At 45.0% G+C, this 16,902-nt stretch overlaps 1 protein-coding gene across 3 annotated transcripts in view; it reads right to left on the bottom strand.

Moving 5' to 3' along the window:
* Window positions 1–16,902, bottom strand: part of KNL1 (kinetochore scaffold 1) — an 82,303-nt gene that overhangs the window by 28,127 nt on the left and 37,274 nt on the right. For all 3 annotated transcript variants that reach the window (XM_053257641.1, XM_053257662.1, XM_053257652.1), the window contains exons 11-16: window positions 10,069–10,216; window positions 8,567–8,634; window positions 8,339–8,437; window positions 7,744–7,859; window positions 6,917–7,007; window positions 5,080–5,196 (exon numbers count right to left, since the gene is read on the bottom strand). In XM_053257641.1, coding sequence (XP_053113616.1) covers window positions 5,080–5,196; window positions 6,917–7,007; window positions 7,744–7,859; window positions 8,339–8,437; window positions 8,567–8,634; window positions 10,069–10,216 — 639 coding nt within the window. The remainder of the gene's footprint in view (window positions 1–5,079; window positions 5,197–6,916; window positions 7,008–7,743; window positions 7,860–8,338; window positions 8,438–8,566; window positions 8,635–10,068; window positions 10,217–16,902) is intronic.

Raw genomic sequence — 16,902 nt, 5'->3', positions numbered from 1 at the left:
TAGGAGCAGATGAAGAGTAGGACATAGATTTTGCCATACTCCTCAGCTTCTGCACCATCTGTAAGGTGTCATCAGTCTGTTCTGCGAAGAGGCTAAAGCCCTCGAAGGGGAGATCCTTAATCCTAGTGCAGGCCTTGTAGGTCAGCCTGGAGAAACGCAGCCAGGCTTGCCTCCTGAGAGCCACGGACACGGCCATTACCTTTGCTGCGCATTCCACAGAGTATCTGGCCAAGAAAAGTTCTTGCTTTGCCATCTGGACAGCCTTGCACAGGATGTCCTTCGCCAGATCACACTTATCCTGGGGCAGAAGATCCAAAAAGGGGGCCACCTTCCTGCCCTCCTTATCACCCGGCACAGAGTGAATGCAAACTTTAGACTTCTGCTGGGATGTCTCCATCACAATGGAATCAGGTGTAGGATGATTCTTCAAGGTGGTCATATCTTCCTGCATCTGCACCCTATAGAAGTTCTCCAAACGCCTGTTGGGTTGCAAAAGAGTTGCTGGCTTTTTCCAGTGTCCATGCATGACTCCCAATAAGGCAGTGTTAAGTGGCAGAGTGGTCGGTACCTTAGCCTCAACATCAATGAGACCACATAAAGAGTCCAATTCCCCTTTCTGTTGCGTATCAAGGCTCACACCGAGGGCCAAGGCCATGCGGGCCACATAGGCTGAGTATTGCTTCAAATCTTCCGATAGAGATACTGGCTTAGAGTCTGGAGAGCCAGGTTCACTTTCACTTTCCGTCTCAAGAGGAGCCACCGAATCTGGGGCCAAGACCAGAGGGGCAGCTGGGAGCTCAGTCTGGTTTCCCCAATGGTTCCGGTAACAACCCATCTGCCGCTGCAGACGGTACCAAGGCAAGTTGTGGCATCAAAGACTGAACTGAAACTTCCGAAGCGCAATCCCAAAGGTCTTGTTGAGGAGAGCAAGGCCTCCCTTCCAAATGCAAAGGGGCCTTATGCCAACCACAAATAGTTCCAGCTTCTCCATAAGCAGAACTCTCTCTGTACCAGGATCCGTATCAGGGCTTCCCATAGTCAGAACGATAATCAGAGGAATACTGTCTATAAATGACAGTGTCACGGTGCCAATCTCCATAAAAGGAGAATTCGTCCTCTACATATGTGGAACCTCGTGCAGAGACACGGTATTGATCAGTGTATGAAGGCCCACGACGATCCCAGTCTCTCCCATATCTGTACTCTGAGGAGCGCTCCTCTAAGTCCCAACGTGCTCTCCAATTGCCAAGTGAGGGCTGCTCCACAGAGAGCCTGGGAGACAAATGACGTGGAGGCAGCCATGAGGCATTTGCAGTGGGCTTGTCCGACGAATAGGGTTTGTAGTCCAACACAGCATAGTCCCATTCATTGGCTGCTACTGAGAGTTCCTGTCCCACAAAGGTACAGTTGGGCATCTGACTGGGAGACAACAAGGCCACCAGAGAACTAGGGCGAGGGCCAGTAGAACTTGGTATTGGAGGAGCGACCTTTGGACGCCTGGTCCAAAATTGCTGAGCCATGCCCCGAAGATGCCAATTTCGGCTTCTTCACCAGTGGAGCCTCCGAAGAAGAGACTGGCAAGGGCTTCTTCTTTTTGGGGATAGGTGAAAGGTGTTGGTCTGCTGGCAGATGAGGAACCAGCATTGGCTTCTTTTTCTTCTTGATCGGTACCAAAGGGAGGTCTGGTACCAGAGGTAAAGTCTGCTTAGGCAAGTCCTTGAGCGGCACAGAAGGGGCTGACACCACAGATAGGTCCGAGGCAGGCGTTGATGACACCGGTACAGAGGCCGGGAGTTCTGGTGCCAGAGGAGTGGAGTCCAAGCGCTCTGGTTGCATTGAAGAAGCCATTTTAATCTATTGCTTCAATGACAAGGCCTCTGAAGAATGGAGGGCCAAGTCCCACAGGGCAGTGCACAAGCAAAAAGCCCTATTCTTTCGAGCCTGCTTCGTAAACCTCTGGCAATGAATACAGGTCTCGAAAATGTGGGATTCCTCTAGGCAGAGAAGACAGTTGGTATGAGTATCGGGGGAAGGGATCTTAAATCCACAGCAAACACATTTCTTAAATTTCTTTGTGCCTGGCATAGAAAACTTTTGGCCAGTCGGCCACAAAGCCCTGTCCCAGACAGAATCTGAGCCAGGAAGATTGAGAGAGAGAGAGAGAGAGAGAGAGAGAGAGAGAGAGAGAGAGAGAGAGAGAGTGTGTGTGTGTGTGTGTGTGTGTGTGTGTGTGTGTGTGTGTGTGTGTGAGAGAGAGAGAGAGAGAGAGAGAGAGAGAGAGAGAGAGAGAGAGAGAGTGTATAATAAAAATGGCAAGAAAAAACTGCTACTGCACCAAACCAAAAAACAAAACCAATAATAGGCGTGAAAACAGGGATTCAAGAATAGTCCTGCTTGTTGCCAAGCTGAAGATTCCATGATGTCTAATGAAGCAAGGACGATGAAGACTGAGTGGCACAGCCGCATATAGCAGCTGAGGGCAGGGTTCCCGCCTAAATCAGGAGAACTGAGCTTGTTAGGGTCTGACAAAGTCTCTGCACCGGCGCACAGCCCATTGGTGTAAAAGACAGAGGTCACGTCGAAGAAACAGATTATCAAGACCCATTTCAAACTGGCTTGGGGTGGGGGGCTACAGAGCGGAGACTGCTTTGTTTGGCCTGATGGATGATCTCCAGTTAGGAACTGACAGAGGGAGTGTGACTCTGTTGGTCCTTCTGGATCTCTTGGCGGCTTTCGTTATTATTCGCCATAGTATCCTTCCAGATACTATGCATCTGAGGGGGCTGCTTTCCAGTGGTTCCACTCCTACCTTTTGGGCAGATTCCAGATGCTGTCCCTTGGAGACTGTTGCTCTTCAAAATCTGATTTTTTAAATGGCGTCCCTCAGGGCTTCATACTGTCTGCAATGATTTTTAACAGCTACATGAAACCGTTGGGAGAGATCATCAGAAGATCTGATGCAGGGTGTCATCAATATGCTGACGACACCCAAATCTATTTCTCCATGTCAGCATCATCAGGTGAAGGCATAACCTCCTAAATGCCTGCCTGGAGGCAGTGATGAGCTGGATGAGGGATAACAAACCAAGACTGAATCCAAATACAACAGAGGTATTTATTGTGCGATGTTGGAACTCTGGAGTCAATTCTGAACTGCTGGTTCTGGATAGGGCTACACTTCCCCAGAAGCAATAGGAACACAGTCTGGGAATGCTTCTAGATACAAACCCCTCTCTGGTGTTGCAGGTCGAGGTGGTGGCCAGAGGTGCTTTCCATCAGCTTTGGCTGATATGCCTGCTGTGTTTATGTCTTGAGATGAACGACCTCAAATGTAACAGTGGTACCTGTGCTAGTAACCTCCAGACTTGACTACTACAATGCGCTTTATGAGAGGTTGCCTTTATACCTATTCTGGAAACTGCAGTTGGTACAGAATGTGGCAGCCAGGTTGGTCTCTGGGTCATCTTGGAGATACCATATTACTCCTATACCAAAGAACAACTCTGGCTACCAATAAGCTTCTGGGCTAAATACAAGGTGCTAGTTCTCTATCTGTCTGTCTGTCTGTCTATCTATCTATCAATCATTCTCTAAGGCATATCCATGGCTAATTCCATGTGTGGCAGCTCTTGCGAAAGTTCACAAGCCAAAGCACCTGATTGGACATTGGGCATTCCATATGCAGATAGGGAGGAGGAGCCTGTGAAAGCAGAAGCACCATGGTGATTGGGCAGTGGGGATTCCATATGCAGATAAGGAGGAGGAGCCTGTGATGGTTAAGGTCAGTTGGAATGCAATGTTACTGGTCGGAAGATGTTCTTGATTTTAGAGGAGAGGAATCTATATTTAATTATTTTATTTTATTCATTTAAAGATTTACTATACTGCCCAATCCACAGACTAAGGGTGGTGTACAAACAAGAACAGCATCCAAGACCAACAAAAAAACCCACATTAAATTAAAGGGCAAACACCTGGCAGAAAGGAAATTTCTTCAATAAGGATTTAAAGACTGAAAGGGAGGAGGCAGACCAAATCTGGGGACGGGGTGGGGAAAAGAGTTCCAGAGGTGGGGGGGAAGCAACAGAGAAAGCCCTTCCACAGGCCCTAGTACTATGGACTTCTCTGAGACCAGGGACCAAAAGAAGGACAACCTTAGAAGATCTCACAGGGTGGGATAGCACTGACTGGGAGAGGTGGTCCTGAAGGTAATCAGGTGCTAAGCCCTGAAGGGTTTTAAAGGTGAGAACCAACACTTCGAATTGGACTCAGAAGCAGATAGGTAACCAGTGCAGAGACCTATATATAAAAGGGCAGTGGGCAGGGGTCTGCAAAGAGAGGGGTTGTGAAGGAGGAGACTTCTATTGTGTGAATTAGATGAGGAAACAAGATGTACAAGATCTATTAACTCAGTAAGGGAGAGAGAGAAAGAAAAAAGAGGGAGAGGAAGAAAGACAAAGCAGAAGTGTGAGTGGAGGAGAGAGAAAGAGAGAAAAAGAAGGGAGCGGAAGAGAGAAAGAAGGAAGGACGAGGGACAGGCCGGAACCTGTCAGTGGCCTGAAGGGAATGAGCGGCCATGGTGGTGGTGGCAGCGGAAGTAGCAGCAGCAGCAAGGAAGTGCCCGGTCAACCACTGCTGCTGTTTGGGGCTACCAAGGCCATTGGCGGAGGGAGGCAGGCAAGGGATGGGTCCGGGCCTGTCAGCAGCCTGAGGGGAACAAGCGGCCATGGCGGTGGCGGCAGCGAGGAAGGGCCTGGTCATTATAGTCTTATTCAGACATTATGTTGACCTGCATTAATTTTGAAAGTGAAACTGGGTACAGACCCTCTCAAATGCAGGGTACAGATATGTAGTGTACTGATGTATGTGCATTCAACAGAATGTATGAATAACTATGTGCATACATCATACACAGATTGCATGCATACTGGAACACGGCTTATCTCTAGATCTAATCTACCTCACATGTTACTGTGAGGAAAAACAAGTATGCTATCCTGAGCTTGTTTGGAGAAAAAGCAGGTTACAAAGGAAAAATAGCCAAGGATTACCCCACACCAGTTTTCTCAGACAGGTTACCTGTGCATTCTGCACCAGCGTTCCATATAATTTTGCTTTCCCCCTGTGAGCAAGAACCTTACTCTTCTTGGTGAAACAAGATTTCATTTTGTTCAATTCCGCTCCAAAGCCTTTCAGCTGCAATGGGATTAAGGATAGCAGCAAAATGAAAAAAGAAAGAAAGGGTCATGTCCATAACTTAGCAGCAGTATATGACAATCACAACAAAATCAAATTTGGGTCATGAGAGATCTCATTACCTACCTAAATCTGAATGTGTTTAAGAAAGCAGTTTTCCATGTTCCCTAGGATTACCACTCAGTAGGACCCGCCCCCACTCCCCGCCTTCAACTTTTGGAAGTAGTTTTCTGGAGTATTCAGCAATAGTTTCAAGGATGGGCAGATCAAATACTATTAGCTGTTCCACCTCCTCAGAGGTCTCCATTGCTGGGGAGAGGGGAGGGAATTTTTCTTGTTCTCCTTTCCCTCTTGGAGCTGCCTCTCTCAATCCACCCCTGCTGAGAAACCAGATCTGCCAGGGAGCAGACACTTCCTCGTCCTTCAACTCCTGTCCTTGCTTCCCAAACAACTGCTGGCATTCCTGGCAGCTGTATAGCAGTGGAGCATGCAAGAGCCCTAGCATCTCACAACACTCCAGCCATCAACAGTAACAGCACTCCTGCGTTGGTTGGCTAGGTAATGTGACAGGCATGGTCTTGGCAGATAGCTTGTAATGGTTGTATGTAGAACTATGAAGTCCCATATGAATAACGATGCCCCTCTCTTACCTGTTCCCTGGGACCTGCTAGCTCATCTTGCTCAACCTCCTGGATTGCAGCAGCAGGAAGGAGCTCTACTCCCTGACAAATAAACTTAATGATCATAGGAACTTAGGAAGCTGCCATATACTGAGTCAGACCATTGGTCTATCTAGCTCAGTATTGTCTTCACAGACTGGCAGCGGCTTCACTATTGTTTTTAGAGTATGTCTGCACCAGATATTTTGTCTGCATTTTTTGTATCTGACTATACTACAGAGAGTGTATGCAGTCCACACTCCATTCCACATCATGTCCCATTTAATACTCTACATCCCATTAGCTATTTTTGCAGTGTCTGCTATGCTGATTTGGGCAGCCATTTTACAGTGCCGCTCATCTGGTCACAGCTCTGGTGCTTCTCCTTTTCTTTGTTTAAAGTAATTTTGAACATGCCGTTCTTCCTGGTCACCCATCCATGAAGAGAGAAATTTGAGGTGGGCAGCGCCTACCTGTGAAGAACAAAAACTCTCTCTCCCTCCACTCTAGAATAGTAGGAATAGGGGGGGAAGTTGAAGGTGAAGGAGCGCCATGGCCAACCTGCCACCTTGGAGCAAGACATGATGGAACTGGGAATCCAGAGGAGCTCCTCCCACTGGAAAGGGGGGCATGTTTCCTAGAGAGAGACTTTTTCCTGGCCCTGTCTAGGAGCAACCCATTTCCACAGGCACTCCTCCAGTGCTGGAGAATGTAGTTTGAGTTTCTGACATGGCTCTACTTACTTTTGAATCCCACAGGGATTAAAGAGGTCCCCTCTGTTTTGTACTCCAGCAAAGATGATGGTGTTAAGGGTGCTCAACTGTCCTTTTTTTCAGAAGTTACCCAACTCAAAAGAACACCCCACAGTCTTAAAAGCGGGGAGCACTTATAGGCAAAGCAATGTCCAAAGAACATGTGCACAACAAACAAGAACAATGCTCAAAGAGCAAGAGGGCCACCTTAGGATAAACCAAATGACATATGAAGAACTGCAACACTGGAGTACTGGCATAAACTTACTTCAGTAGCTGCCATTACACAAATACACTGGTTGCCCATACCTCCTCATCAGAGCAGGTTTTCATTACTTCCCACAGACTTTTATGCACATTCACCAGAAGTTTATCTTGGCCATTTACATGTAACTTTAACCTGAAATATTAACAAAAAGTATATTTTAAAGATTAGCCTATAGATATGTTTCCATTTTAAGAGGCATAGCAGGGCCCTCAAATGATCCAACAATCCTGAAATATTTTCATTACCTTTTCAGTGTTAATACTGTTATAGCCAGCTGTTCTGAGAGACCATAATTTGTAGTTTATATGCACTTGACTACAGGATGCTTCCAACAGCATTAACAGAACCCATCTCAGGTCAACACAAACTATGCAAGAAAAGACTGGCTGGGATCCAAAGAGCCCTGAATGTGCACTTGGATATCCAGTTTCTGACAGTTCATTTTATGCTGTGCCACACTGCAGGAGTCCCTTCACTTTTGGGACAAACTTCCAGGCATTTGTGAAGACGGGCCTCAGACATCTGATGTGTATGTTTTAAGTACCACTCATAGGCCTTTGAATCCTATATGTTGTGTTTTCTGCATTAAAATATTACAATTTTTTCTTCAAGCTTCCCTTAAGTGGTTCAGCTGTTCTCCCACAAGGACAAAGATCTATTATCACAGAGCATATTTTGCCTACTACTTACTCAGACCTCTTGATCACACTCTAAAATATATACATGCTTGAAAAACTCCCAGTAACTTTTTGTCATGCAAACCCTCTTTAGGTGAACTGAATATCGATAACAACGGTTTCAGCTCATCAGGTTTCCTTTACATGCTAACTCAAATACATTCTATGAACAGAAAATGCAAATATCTTACTCTTCCATTGTCTCAGAGAGAATGTGGCAATCTTCATCATAAGCCTGCAACATGGGACGATAAATGTACTGGCTGCGAATTGCATCTTCTAGGGTCGGTGGTTTGTTGACTGCATACTACAGAGAAGAAAAGAGAAAAACCCTATATGGCACAATGCATTTCAGAAGCAAAAGATGTGACATTTGCACACAAAGGAAACCAGATATATAGCCAAAGCTTAAAATCTGTCCCTTTTTTGCTGCAGCAATTCTGAAGATACCAGCTGCTTTTTAAACTGTATAGTGCCTAGTCAATTCAGAAATGCTACAGTAAAAATTACAAAGTAAACTTTGGCTAAGCCAAAGAAGATGTAGTTTGATTGTAATGGTTGTATGAAGAGCTATGAAGTCTCATGAATATCAATGGATTTCTAACACCCAATATAAAAAATGACATGCTTACTTAGAAGCTGAGATTTGGACACAAGCTGCAAAGCTGAAAAGAACTGATGAGTAACAGGGATTATGAAAAAGAATGTTATATGTAGATCTTAAGGTAAGTGAAAAATACTTCACACATATGCTAGGATAAGTAAACATGCAACTTTAACACTCACTTTGGGTGGAAGCTGGCTCTGGCGAGGCTTCTGTATCAGAACATGAACTTGAAGAAGAGTGAAAAACTCCCGGACTGTGATAACACCTTCCTGCAATTTCTGGAAATGAAGTTCACACATGAATACTCCAAACAAGATTGCAGAAAGGCACTTAAGAGTTTAGATCAAAAGCCAGCAATATGCTTTTGCTAGAGAGGAAAATTAAAGGGTTTTACGCCTCTTATATACCTCCTGCAAATTTTGTCCACAAATATTGTCCATGAGGAGCTGAGTCTCCATTTCACTATTCCGCTGAACTAGAGGAGTGGAAAAGGAGATGTTGCTTAACAAGAATACATATTCCAAGTATATACAAATACAACACATCAATATCGAGAAAAAGATCACTTCAATCAGGCCATCTTGACTGATAATCTGAAGAGATTGCTTTTTGGCTATGGATTCTCATCCCTTTTCAGTTGAAGTCTTTATAAATCTTGAGATTTTATAATGGAGGAGAAATACCTACACGCCAGGCTCATCTCCCCCACCTGGCTGATCTCCCGCCCCCACCCGCCATAGGATGGAGGTTTTTTTTTAATTATCAACAGTGTGTATAGAGTGAATAGAGAAATTATTCTCTCAAAATACTAGGAACCTGAAATCATCCAATGTTTTATTTAGAATATTTATACCTAGCCTTTCACCCAAATGATCTCCAAGGCAGATTTGTAATATTAGTAAGATATTATTTACATACAGGAATACCCAGCAGTCCCTTTCCCCCTGGCTGATGGCAGAGTATTCTCCTCCTCAGGGTAACTGTCAAATGAGCAGAGATCTTTCTGGCAGGGAGGAAGAAATATGCTCCTTGTAGCTGCTCACTGTCTGGCCAACAGCTGGGCTTTCCCTTGCTATCGTTTTCTTCTTGGGAGGGAAAAGGTGCATCTTACCAGTGGCCCTTGTTCCAATAAATTGGATTGGGAGTGGGCTTAGTAGAAACTATTTAATGCAACACATAAGTAACTTATGGAATGTATTGTCATGATATGTCAAGCTTAGATGGCTCCGAGCAGGTTAGATAAGTTCCTGGACTTCTAATCAGAGCCAGCATTGCAAATGTTCTGAACACATTCCTCTTTCTCCAGTACAGAACCAGTGTTTTGTACACTGCAGTGGGCAGAGGAGAAAATGTGGAATGCACTAACAACATGACTGTAAGATGAACAGGGAACCTTGTATTTAGCTTAGGATGCCCTCCTACCATGGAGAAGCATTCCCAAGTCTCATTCAAGATAGTATCTGGAAACTTCCATTCCAGGACAAAAAGAGTTTTTAATAACAGGATCCTTTAAATTTTCATTGAAATACAAAGCAACATTTTTGAGATGTTACATACTTGAATGGGCTTGCAAAAATATTAGGGTTGCCAAAAGGTGTAAAATTATGAATACAATTTAAAACAGATATGCCAGTATACAATATTTTGGGCACGTTATTTTGAGAAATTCTTTATGACTTTTATAAACACTGAAACCTTTAGGAGACTGAATCTTACACAGAGACACACCTAGTGACCTGTCTGGAGATTTTTCCTGTATTCAATTGTATAGCTCTACCTCTGAAGCAAGTGGAAGGAGTAACCTGACTACCATCCATCATAGAAGGAGGAACATCTATCACATGCAGAATATGGTACAATTTGCTGGATTTGCAGAGTAAAAAATGATCACATTTGAAAGAATTCTTACTGCTGAAGTCTATGTCAGCCTTTAGAGAATCCAAAGAGCTGCTGGTGCTGCTTTGGGTCTTTTCCAGGTTTGTAGCTATCAGATCCGGAACAGTTTTACCATCATTAGTTTCTATATGGCTGTGAGTGACCACAGTGCTGGAAAGGGGCTGGAATTAAAATAATGATTATTCAGAATATATTAGATCAGCAAGAGACTATTCTAGGATGTAAGAAATACTTTGGTTGATATATAACTTGCTGTGAAGCAGTAGAAGCAATTTTTAGATTCTCTTGTCGTGATCAGATCAACAGGAAGTCCCGGTTAATCCGACTCCTGATTGTTTATCCAAGAGAATTTACAACAGAGATTTCCAAGTACAGCAAAACTTTAAGTGCTACTGGATTATATAAATGGTCATTAAACAATTGATCTGGAACAAGATCCATAAGAATGGGTAATGCGCAGGGCCCACATGCTAGCATGCCACAGCTCGTCGAGGTGACCAAGCCCTGCCTACATGCCTTCAGCATGCTATTTAAAGGCAAGCTCGGCGCCATGTTCTTCACTTCTTTTCTGACCACCATTGCGTGCAGTCCTTGGGCTGTCGCTCATCATCAGATTAGTTCTTTTTCTGAGTTTATCTGCGAAAGAAATTTATGGACGGATTATTGGCTTTGACTGGAACGGCTCTCATACTACTCTGGTGTTAATTGTATGGAAAGGCTTTCGGACTTCCCTGGCATTAATTATGAAATTGGAACGGACTTGAACAACAGATTGGATCACCCATAAAATGGCTGAAGAGAAATGGACCTTCAAGAGATGCTCTGGCTGTAATGCCAAGCTCCCTTTGAAGGATCTTCACGACTTGTGCTTAATCTGCTTGGTGGAAGAGCACAATGTCGCCTCATACAAGATTTGCCTGTCCTTCTCAAAACGAGAGGGGGGAAAATCAGGTTTTACGGCTGTGAGCTGCTATCTATGATGAGGTGCTAAATTCCTCAAAGTTGACAGAACCTTGCCCTTGACCCCAAAGGCTTCGATGTCGACTGCAATGCATCCTCATACAAGGCCACAACCTTCGACATCGAGTTCAGCACTGGCATTTTTTTTCGAAGACCACACTGGAAGGTTCTAAAGCAAAGAGGAAGCACTCAGATTTGGAAGACCCTCATTCTTCCTATAAATCAAAAAGATCTGACAGTAGATCTGACAAAGGAAGGAACACCATCTCCTGAGCCCCAGCACCTTCCTTCAAGACCTCCTGCAGTCGAACTCGAAAGCGACATTGTTCAACATCAAAGGCTTTGACTTCGAGGGATGCTGAATGTTTGAAAACCGTCAACACTGAAAGGACATCAGCTCCCAGACTGTTGACGTTGAGAGCCCACTCCCTTTCACCAGCACCGACAGCCGATAGATTTGTCTCTTCCATCGATGCCTGCTGACCAACATTGAGAGAAGCCATTGATATCGATGTAAGGTACTATGACACAAAAAACTCAACCTCCTGTTTTGTTGCTAAATACACCTGTTCTGTCGGCATTGAGGCTAGTGACCCCTCAATAGCAGACAAAGATCCCAACCTTCAACACTGAGGAAGAAGATAGGGAGGTAGTGTTGGATACTACGACAGCATACATGTTACTATCGATCTTAGATTCTAACTCCAGCACCCCTTCAGCTTTGACATTTAAGGGTTTCCCTCGAACTTCCAAAACAGGGACCCCGAGGGAATCAACAACTAAGCAACCTCTGACCCAAAAGGCACAGGGTGCACTCAGAGCAGCACACTTGGCATCCTCACCATGGCATACCTGCAGATTTACGCACTCTTCGACAGCAGGGGAAGCGCTTATGTTGAGAACTTGGTCCCCTGGCTTCCCCTTTGATTTCCAAGATCAGCCTTGGAAACAACCTCAAACGAGATCTTGCCCTCTGCCAGCTAAGGTGATAGCCTTGATTCAGACGGTGCCAGTGCACATTTCAATGGCCACGTAAACAGATTCCTGGCCTCCAGAGAAGTTTTTCAAAAAATTCAGCCACACAAGCCTTATGTGAAAATGTGGACACAGACTTTAAACATTCCAATTCCACAATGAACAACCTCCACTGAGATGCAAACCTTTATACCTCCATCTCCCTCCCCATCAGAGCACCACGGATTTCAGACTTCAAATCTGACCCTGATGATCCGGATGCCAGAGTGGCCCCACCTACTCATGTATCTAAAGAAGAGATGAAGGTGTACCATCAACATGTTAGGGATATGGCGAAGGCTCTGGGCCTTGACCTTAAAAATCGGAAATGGCCACAAATGATGATCCAGGCAGAATCTACACAACTGATGGCTTTGCCTGTACTTCCAGTCATTACTAGAGCAGCACAGTGTACATGGGGGGGGGGGGTGATCCACACATCAACTCCCACATCCAAATGGCTGGAAAGTCTGTATCGAGTGCAGACAAAGGATAACCGATATCTATTAAAGAATTCTGCAACCAATGAGTTAGTCACTGATTGTACGACGTCATCATCTATAAAGTCCGGTCATAAACATACCACTCCAACAGTCAAAGGGAGGAAATGAGACTTTCTAGGAAGAAAGATCTACTCCACTTCCTACTTGTCCATCAAAATAGCTAATTATTCTGCCCGCATGGCAAAATATGCACAAGGACTATGGGAGGAGTTACAGAACTCTATGGATCTCCTCTCTGAAGAATTCAAAAGAAAATTCCAAGAGACCCTGGACAAGTCAGCTACACTTACCAGGCAACAGTTAAGTACAGCCAAACACTAGGCTGAGTCAGAGGCCCGCTCTTTGACAGCAGCAGTCTCCCTACGCAGACACGTGTGGCTTCGCTCAACACATCCACATGGGGATATGAAGGAGCGGGTTGAGGGGTTACCTTCCGATGGGAAAGGCTTATTTAGTGAAAATACGGACTCCACCATGGAGAAGATGAAAAAGTGACGTCGAAATTCACGGTTAACACATTTACTACGACACCCACCTCCTCCTAGGACTCCAGATACTGCCAGCAGCCAAAACAAAAATCCGCGTTCAAACATCAGGAGCATCGGGATTTTAGGAGACAGTATCAACCCTACAAACGTCCTTTCCACGGGAAAGGAAAGCAAAACCAATCTCAACACACTAAACAACCCAAACCTCAGAAGCACCTTTGAGCGTTGGGACCACCCGTTGTCCCTGCTAAACTCCTCCCTTCTTCCGCCACTGGCGGCCACAACACCTTGGCACGTGAGCAACAACATCTCTCTCATGAACTCTATCCTCCTGCCAATGACCAACATCAATTTGGCACGCCATGCCCCTGCATGGAACCACATAACATTGGACTGCTGGGTCCTGAAGATCTTATCTGCAGGCTACGCGATAGAGTTCACAACCACCCCAAATTTACAGAGATGACAAAACAACCCTCCCAATCATTATTGGAAAAAGTGAAGTAACTCCCAAAGGGGCTATTGCCCTAGTACAGTGAGTGCACAGACAGAAGGGTTTCTACTCCCAGTATTTCTTGATCCTGAAGAGAGATGGTGGCATATCATATGACCTATTATGGATCTGCACCACCTGAACAAGTTCATCCATGTGAGAAAATTCCACATGATAGTGTTACAAGAAATCCTACCTCTTCTATATCAAGATAGTTGGCTGGTGACTCTGGATCTCAAGGATGCATATTTCCACATTAACATCAGGGAACACCACAGAAGGTATCTCAGGTTTGCAGTAGGAAGTCAAATGTACCAGTACACAGTCTTACCCTTTGGACTTGCCACCGCCCCCAGGGTGTTTACAAAATGTATGGCTGCAGTGATAGATTACCTGAGGACACAAGGTATATCAGTTTATGCCCACTTGGACAACTGGCTTCTGACTTCCAAAGAAACATATTTTCGCAAACAAAATATGTTCTCTCTCTCCTCCAAGACTTGGGGATCCAAGTCAATTCGAAGAAGTCCGAGCTGGAGCCAGTTCATGCAATCAGCTACACTGGAGTGGTTCTAGACACAAAAACCAGGAAGGCTTATCTACCTCAGGAATGCTTCCAGTGCATCAAGGACTTGGTTCTCCATGTCCAGCAACATTAATCTCAACCAACCTGGCTAATTCAAAGACTCCTAGATCTGATGGTATCCTGCAACACAGTGGTGCGATATGCTTGGTTAAAGATGCACAAATTGCAACGGTGGTTTTTGTCGGTCTTCCGCCCAAATTTAGATTGACAGGACTTTGTGATCTAGTTATCCCAGATCAATTCCTACACTCATTTACCTGGTGGTCAATGAGAAGGAATCTGCTGGAAGGGGTTCTGTTCCAAATGATGACTCCTATCTGGCTAACAACAGACGCCTCTCTGCTAGGCTGGGGCCCCCACTGTGGAACTCATCAGATACAGGGCAAGTGGACCCTTCAACAAAAACACTTACATATCAGTTTCCTGGAGCTTCTAGCTGTCTTCAATGCAATGAAAGCCTTCCTCCCTCTTCTGCAGGGAAAAGTGGTGCAAGTGCAGTTAGACAATACTACAGCCCTGGCCTAGAGGAACTGTCAGGGAGGGACTGTGTCTCGGAGTCTCTGTGCACTCAGCCTACAACTTTGGCATTGGTGCATCCGGCGTCAAGTCTACGCATTAGCCATACACATAAAGGTCCTGGACAACATATTGGCAGACGACCTGAGTTGGATATTCCCACAACAGCACAAATGGGAAGTCAAGACTGATTGCATCACACTTCTCTTCTCAAGCTGGATGCAACCAACCATAGATCTGTTTGCCACTGCAGAGAACAAAAAATGTGCCTGCTTCTGCTCCAGGGCAGGACACAACCCGCGATCAATGGGGGATGCCTTCTAACTGAACCGGCAAAAGGAAACCTCTTATATGTTTCCACCGTGACCCCTGATCAGCTGAGTGGTCACCCATCTTCTGGCTACTCCTACATCCTGTATCCTGGTGACTCCATGGTGGCCAAGACAACCATGGTTTCCACAGGTACTCAAACTCTCAAGGAACCACTATCGAAGGCTATCACAAGTAGCAGATCTATTGACTCTGGACAAAGGCAAGGTGCTATATCCAGATGCTCTAATGCTCTGCCTAACAGCTTGGAGAATTTACTCCTGAATAAGATCCTCAACCAGAGGAAGTCTTCTACCAGACGCAATTACAGGAGCAAATGGCTCAGTTTTAAATTTTATGCAATGGTTTCAACCTGATCAATTAGAGATGTGCTTCTCTACTTAAATCTAAAATCTAAAGGTTTAGCTAATGCATCTCTCAAAGTGCATTTAGCTGCACTTTCCCCTAGACATCCAGGCTATGAGGGGAAGACTATTTTTTCACACCTAGAGAGCAAGGCTTTCCTAAAAGGCTATATCCACCTGTCTGTAATCCTGTGGCGCAATGGAACATATCCATAGTTCTTTCAACACTGACAGAGACCCCGTTTGAACCTGAGCTCTGCCTCCATCAAACTGGTGACTTTGAAAACTGCTTTTCTGCTAGCAATAACAACATGTAAATGAATTAACAGCTTTGTGGATAGACTTACCATACACTATGATCCATCCCGATAAAATTCTAACGCGAATGGATCTGGATTTTCTTCCTAAAGTAGTGTCCAGCTCCCACCTCAACCAGGACATTGTCCTCCCTGCATTCTTTAAAGACCCATCGACTCCGTTAGAATGCGTGATGCACTCAGATGTGCGAAGAGCACTGTTGTACTACTTGGATCACACTAAGCACTTCAGCTCCACCAAACGTCTCTTTGTTGCATACAAGGGCTCTGTAAAAGGCTCCTGTATTTCTAGACAGAGAATGTCCAGATGGCTAGTGGAACTCATCCTGCTAGCATATATGACACAACATGTCCAACCTCCAGAAACAATCAAGGCCCACTCTACCAGTGCCTATGCTTCATTGGCTGCACACCCGTCAAGGGTAAGCTTCATTGACATTTGCAAAGCAGTGACTTGGTCCATTGAGTTGCCTTTTGTCAAACATTATGCCATAGACATGCACTCTGCTGCTGAGGTGAACTTTGGGAGAAGTGTTTTAAAGTGGGTGTTGTAATAGCTACTATGGCACTCTCCTCCAGGGAGAGCTAGCTCAACACCCATTCTTATGGATCTCGATGGATCTCGATCCAGATTAACAGGTTGCTCACCTGTAACTATTGATCTGGTAGAGATCCATCGATACCCATAAGTGTATCCCTCTGAGACCACCCCTCTGTAGTAGTGTTACGCTATGTGTGTATTGAGTGTGCAAGCTATTCTCCTTGGAAGATAAACTCACCTGATTCCGGATGATCATCCTTCACGGCAGTCGTTCAAGAACTGAAGAACATGGTGCCCAGCCCGCCTTTAAATAGCATGCTGAAGGCGTGTAGGCTGGGCTTGGTCGCCTCGACGAGCTGCAGTATGCTACTGCATGGACCCTGAGCAGGCGCATTACCCATTCTCATGGATATCAATGGATCTCTACCAGATCAATAGTTTCAGGTGAGCAACCTGTTTATCTGAAAATTACCTCAGGTTTATATTAAGCAATGCTTAAATTTAATGTCTTTGTGTTGCTTCAGACCCAATTTAACTTGATAACTTGGTGAAAAATACTTAATAGTACAGTGCAATGAGGTCAACTCAGAAGCCCCACTCAGGGCAGTGGAAGTTATTCCCAGGTAAGTATGTATAGGATTGCACCATAAGCAGAGGCACACAATAAAAGCCAATGTAAACAAAATCTAGATTGTGCGCTTAATAGTGTATAGCAGACTCCCAAATGTGTTCATGAACCACCTGAAGCTGTGCAT

This window comes from Hemicordylus capensis, chromosome 1 (genome assembly GCF_027244095.1).
Source record: "Hemicordylus capensis ecotype Gifberg chromosome 1, rHemCap1.1.pri, whole genome shotgun sequence".
Classification (NCBI taxonomy): domain Eukaryota; kingdom Metazoa; phylum Chordata; class Lepidosauria; order Squamata; family Cordylidae; genus Hemicordylus; species Hemicordylus capensis.
Note: the sequence above shows the minus strand (reverse complement) of the source record. Positions and strands in the feature narration are given on the sequence as shown.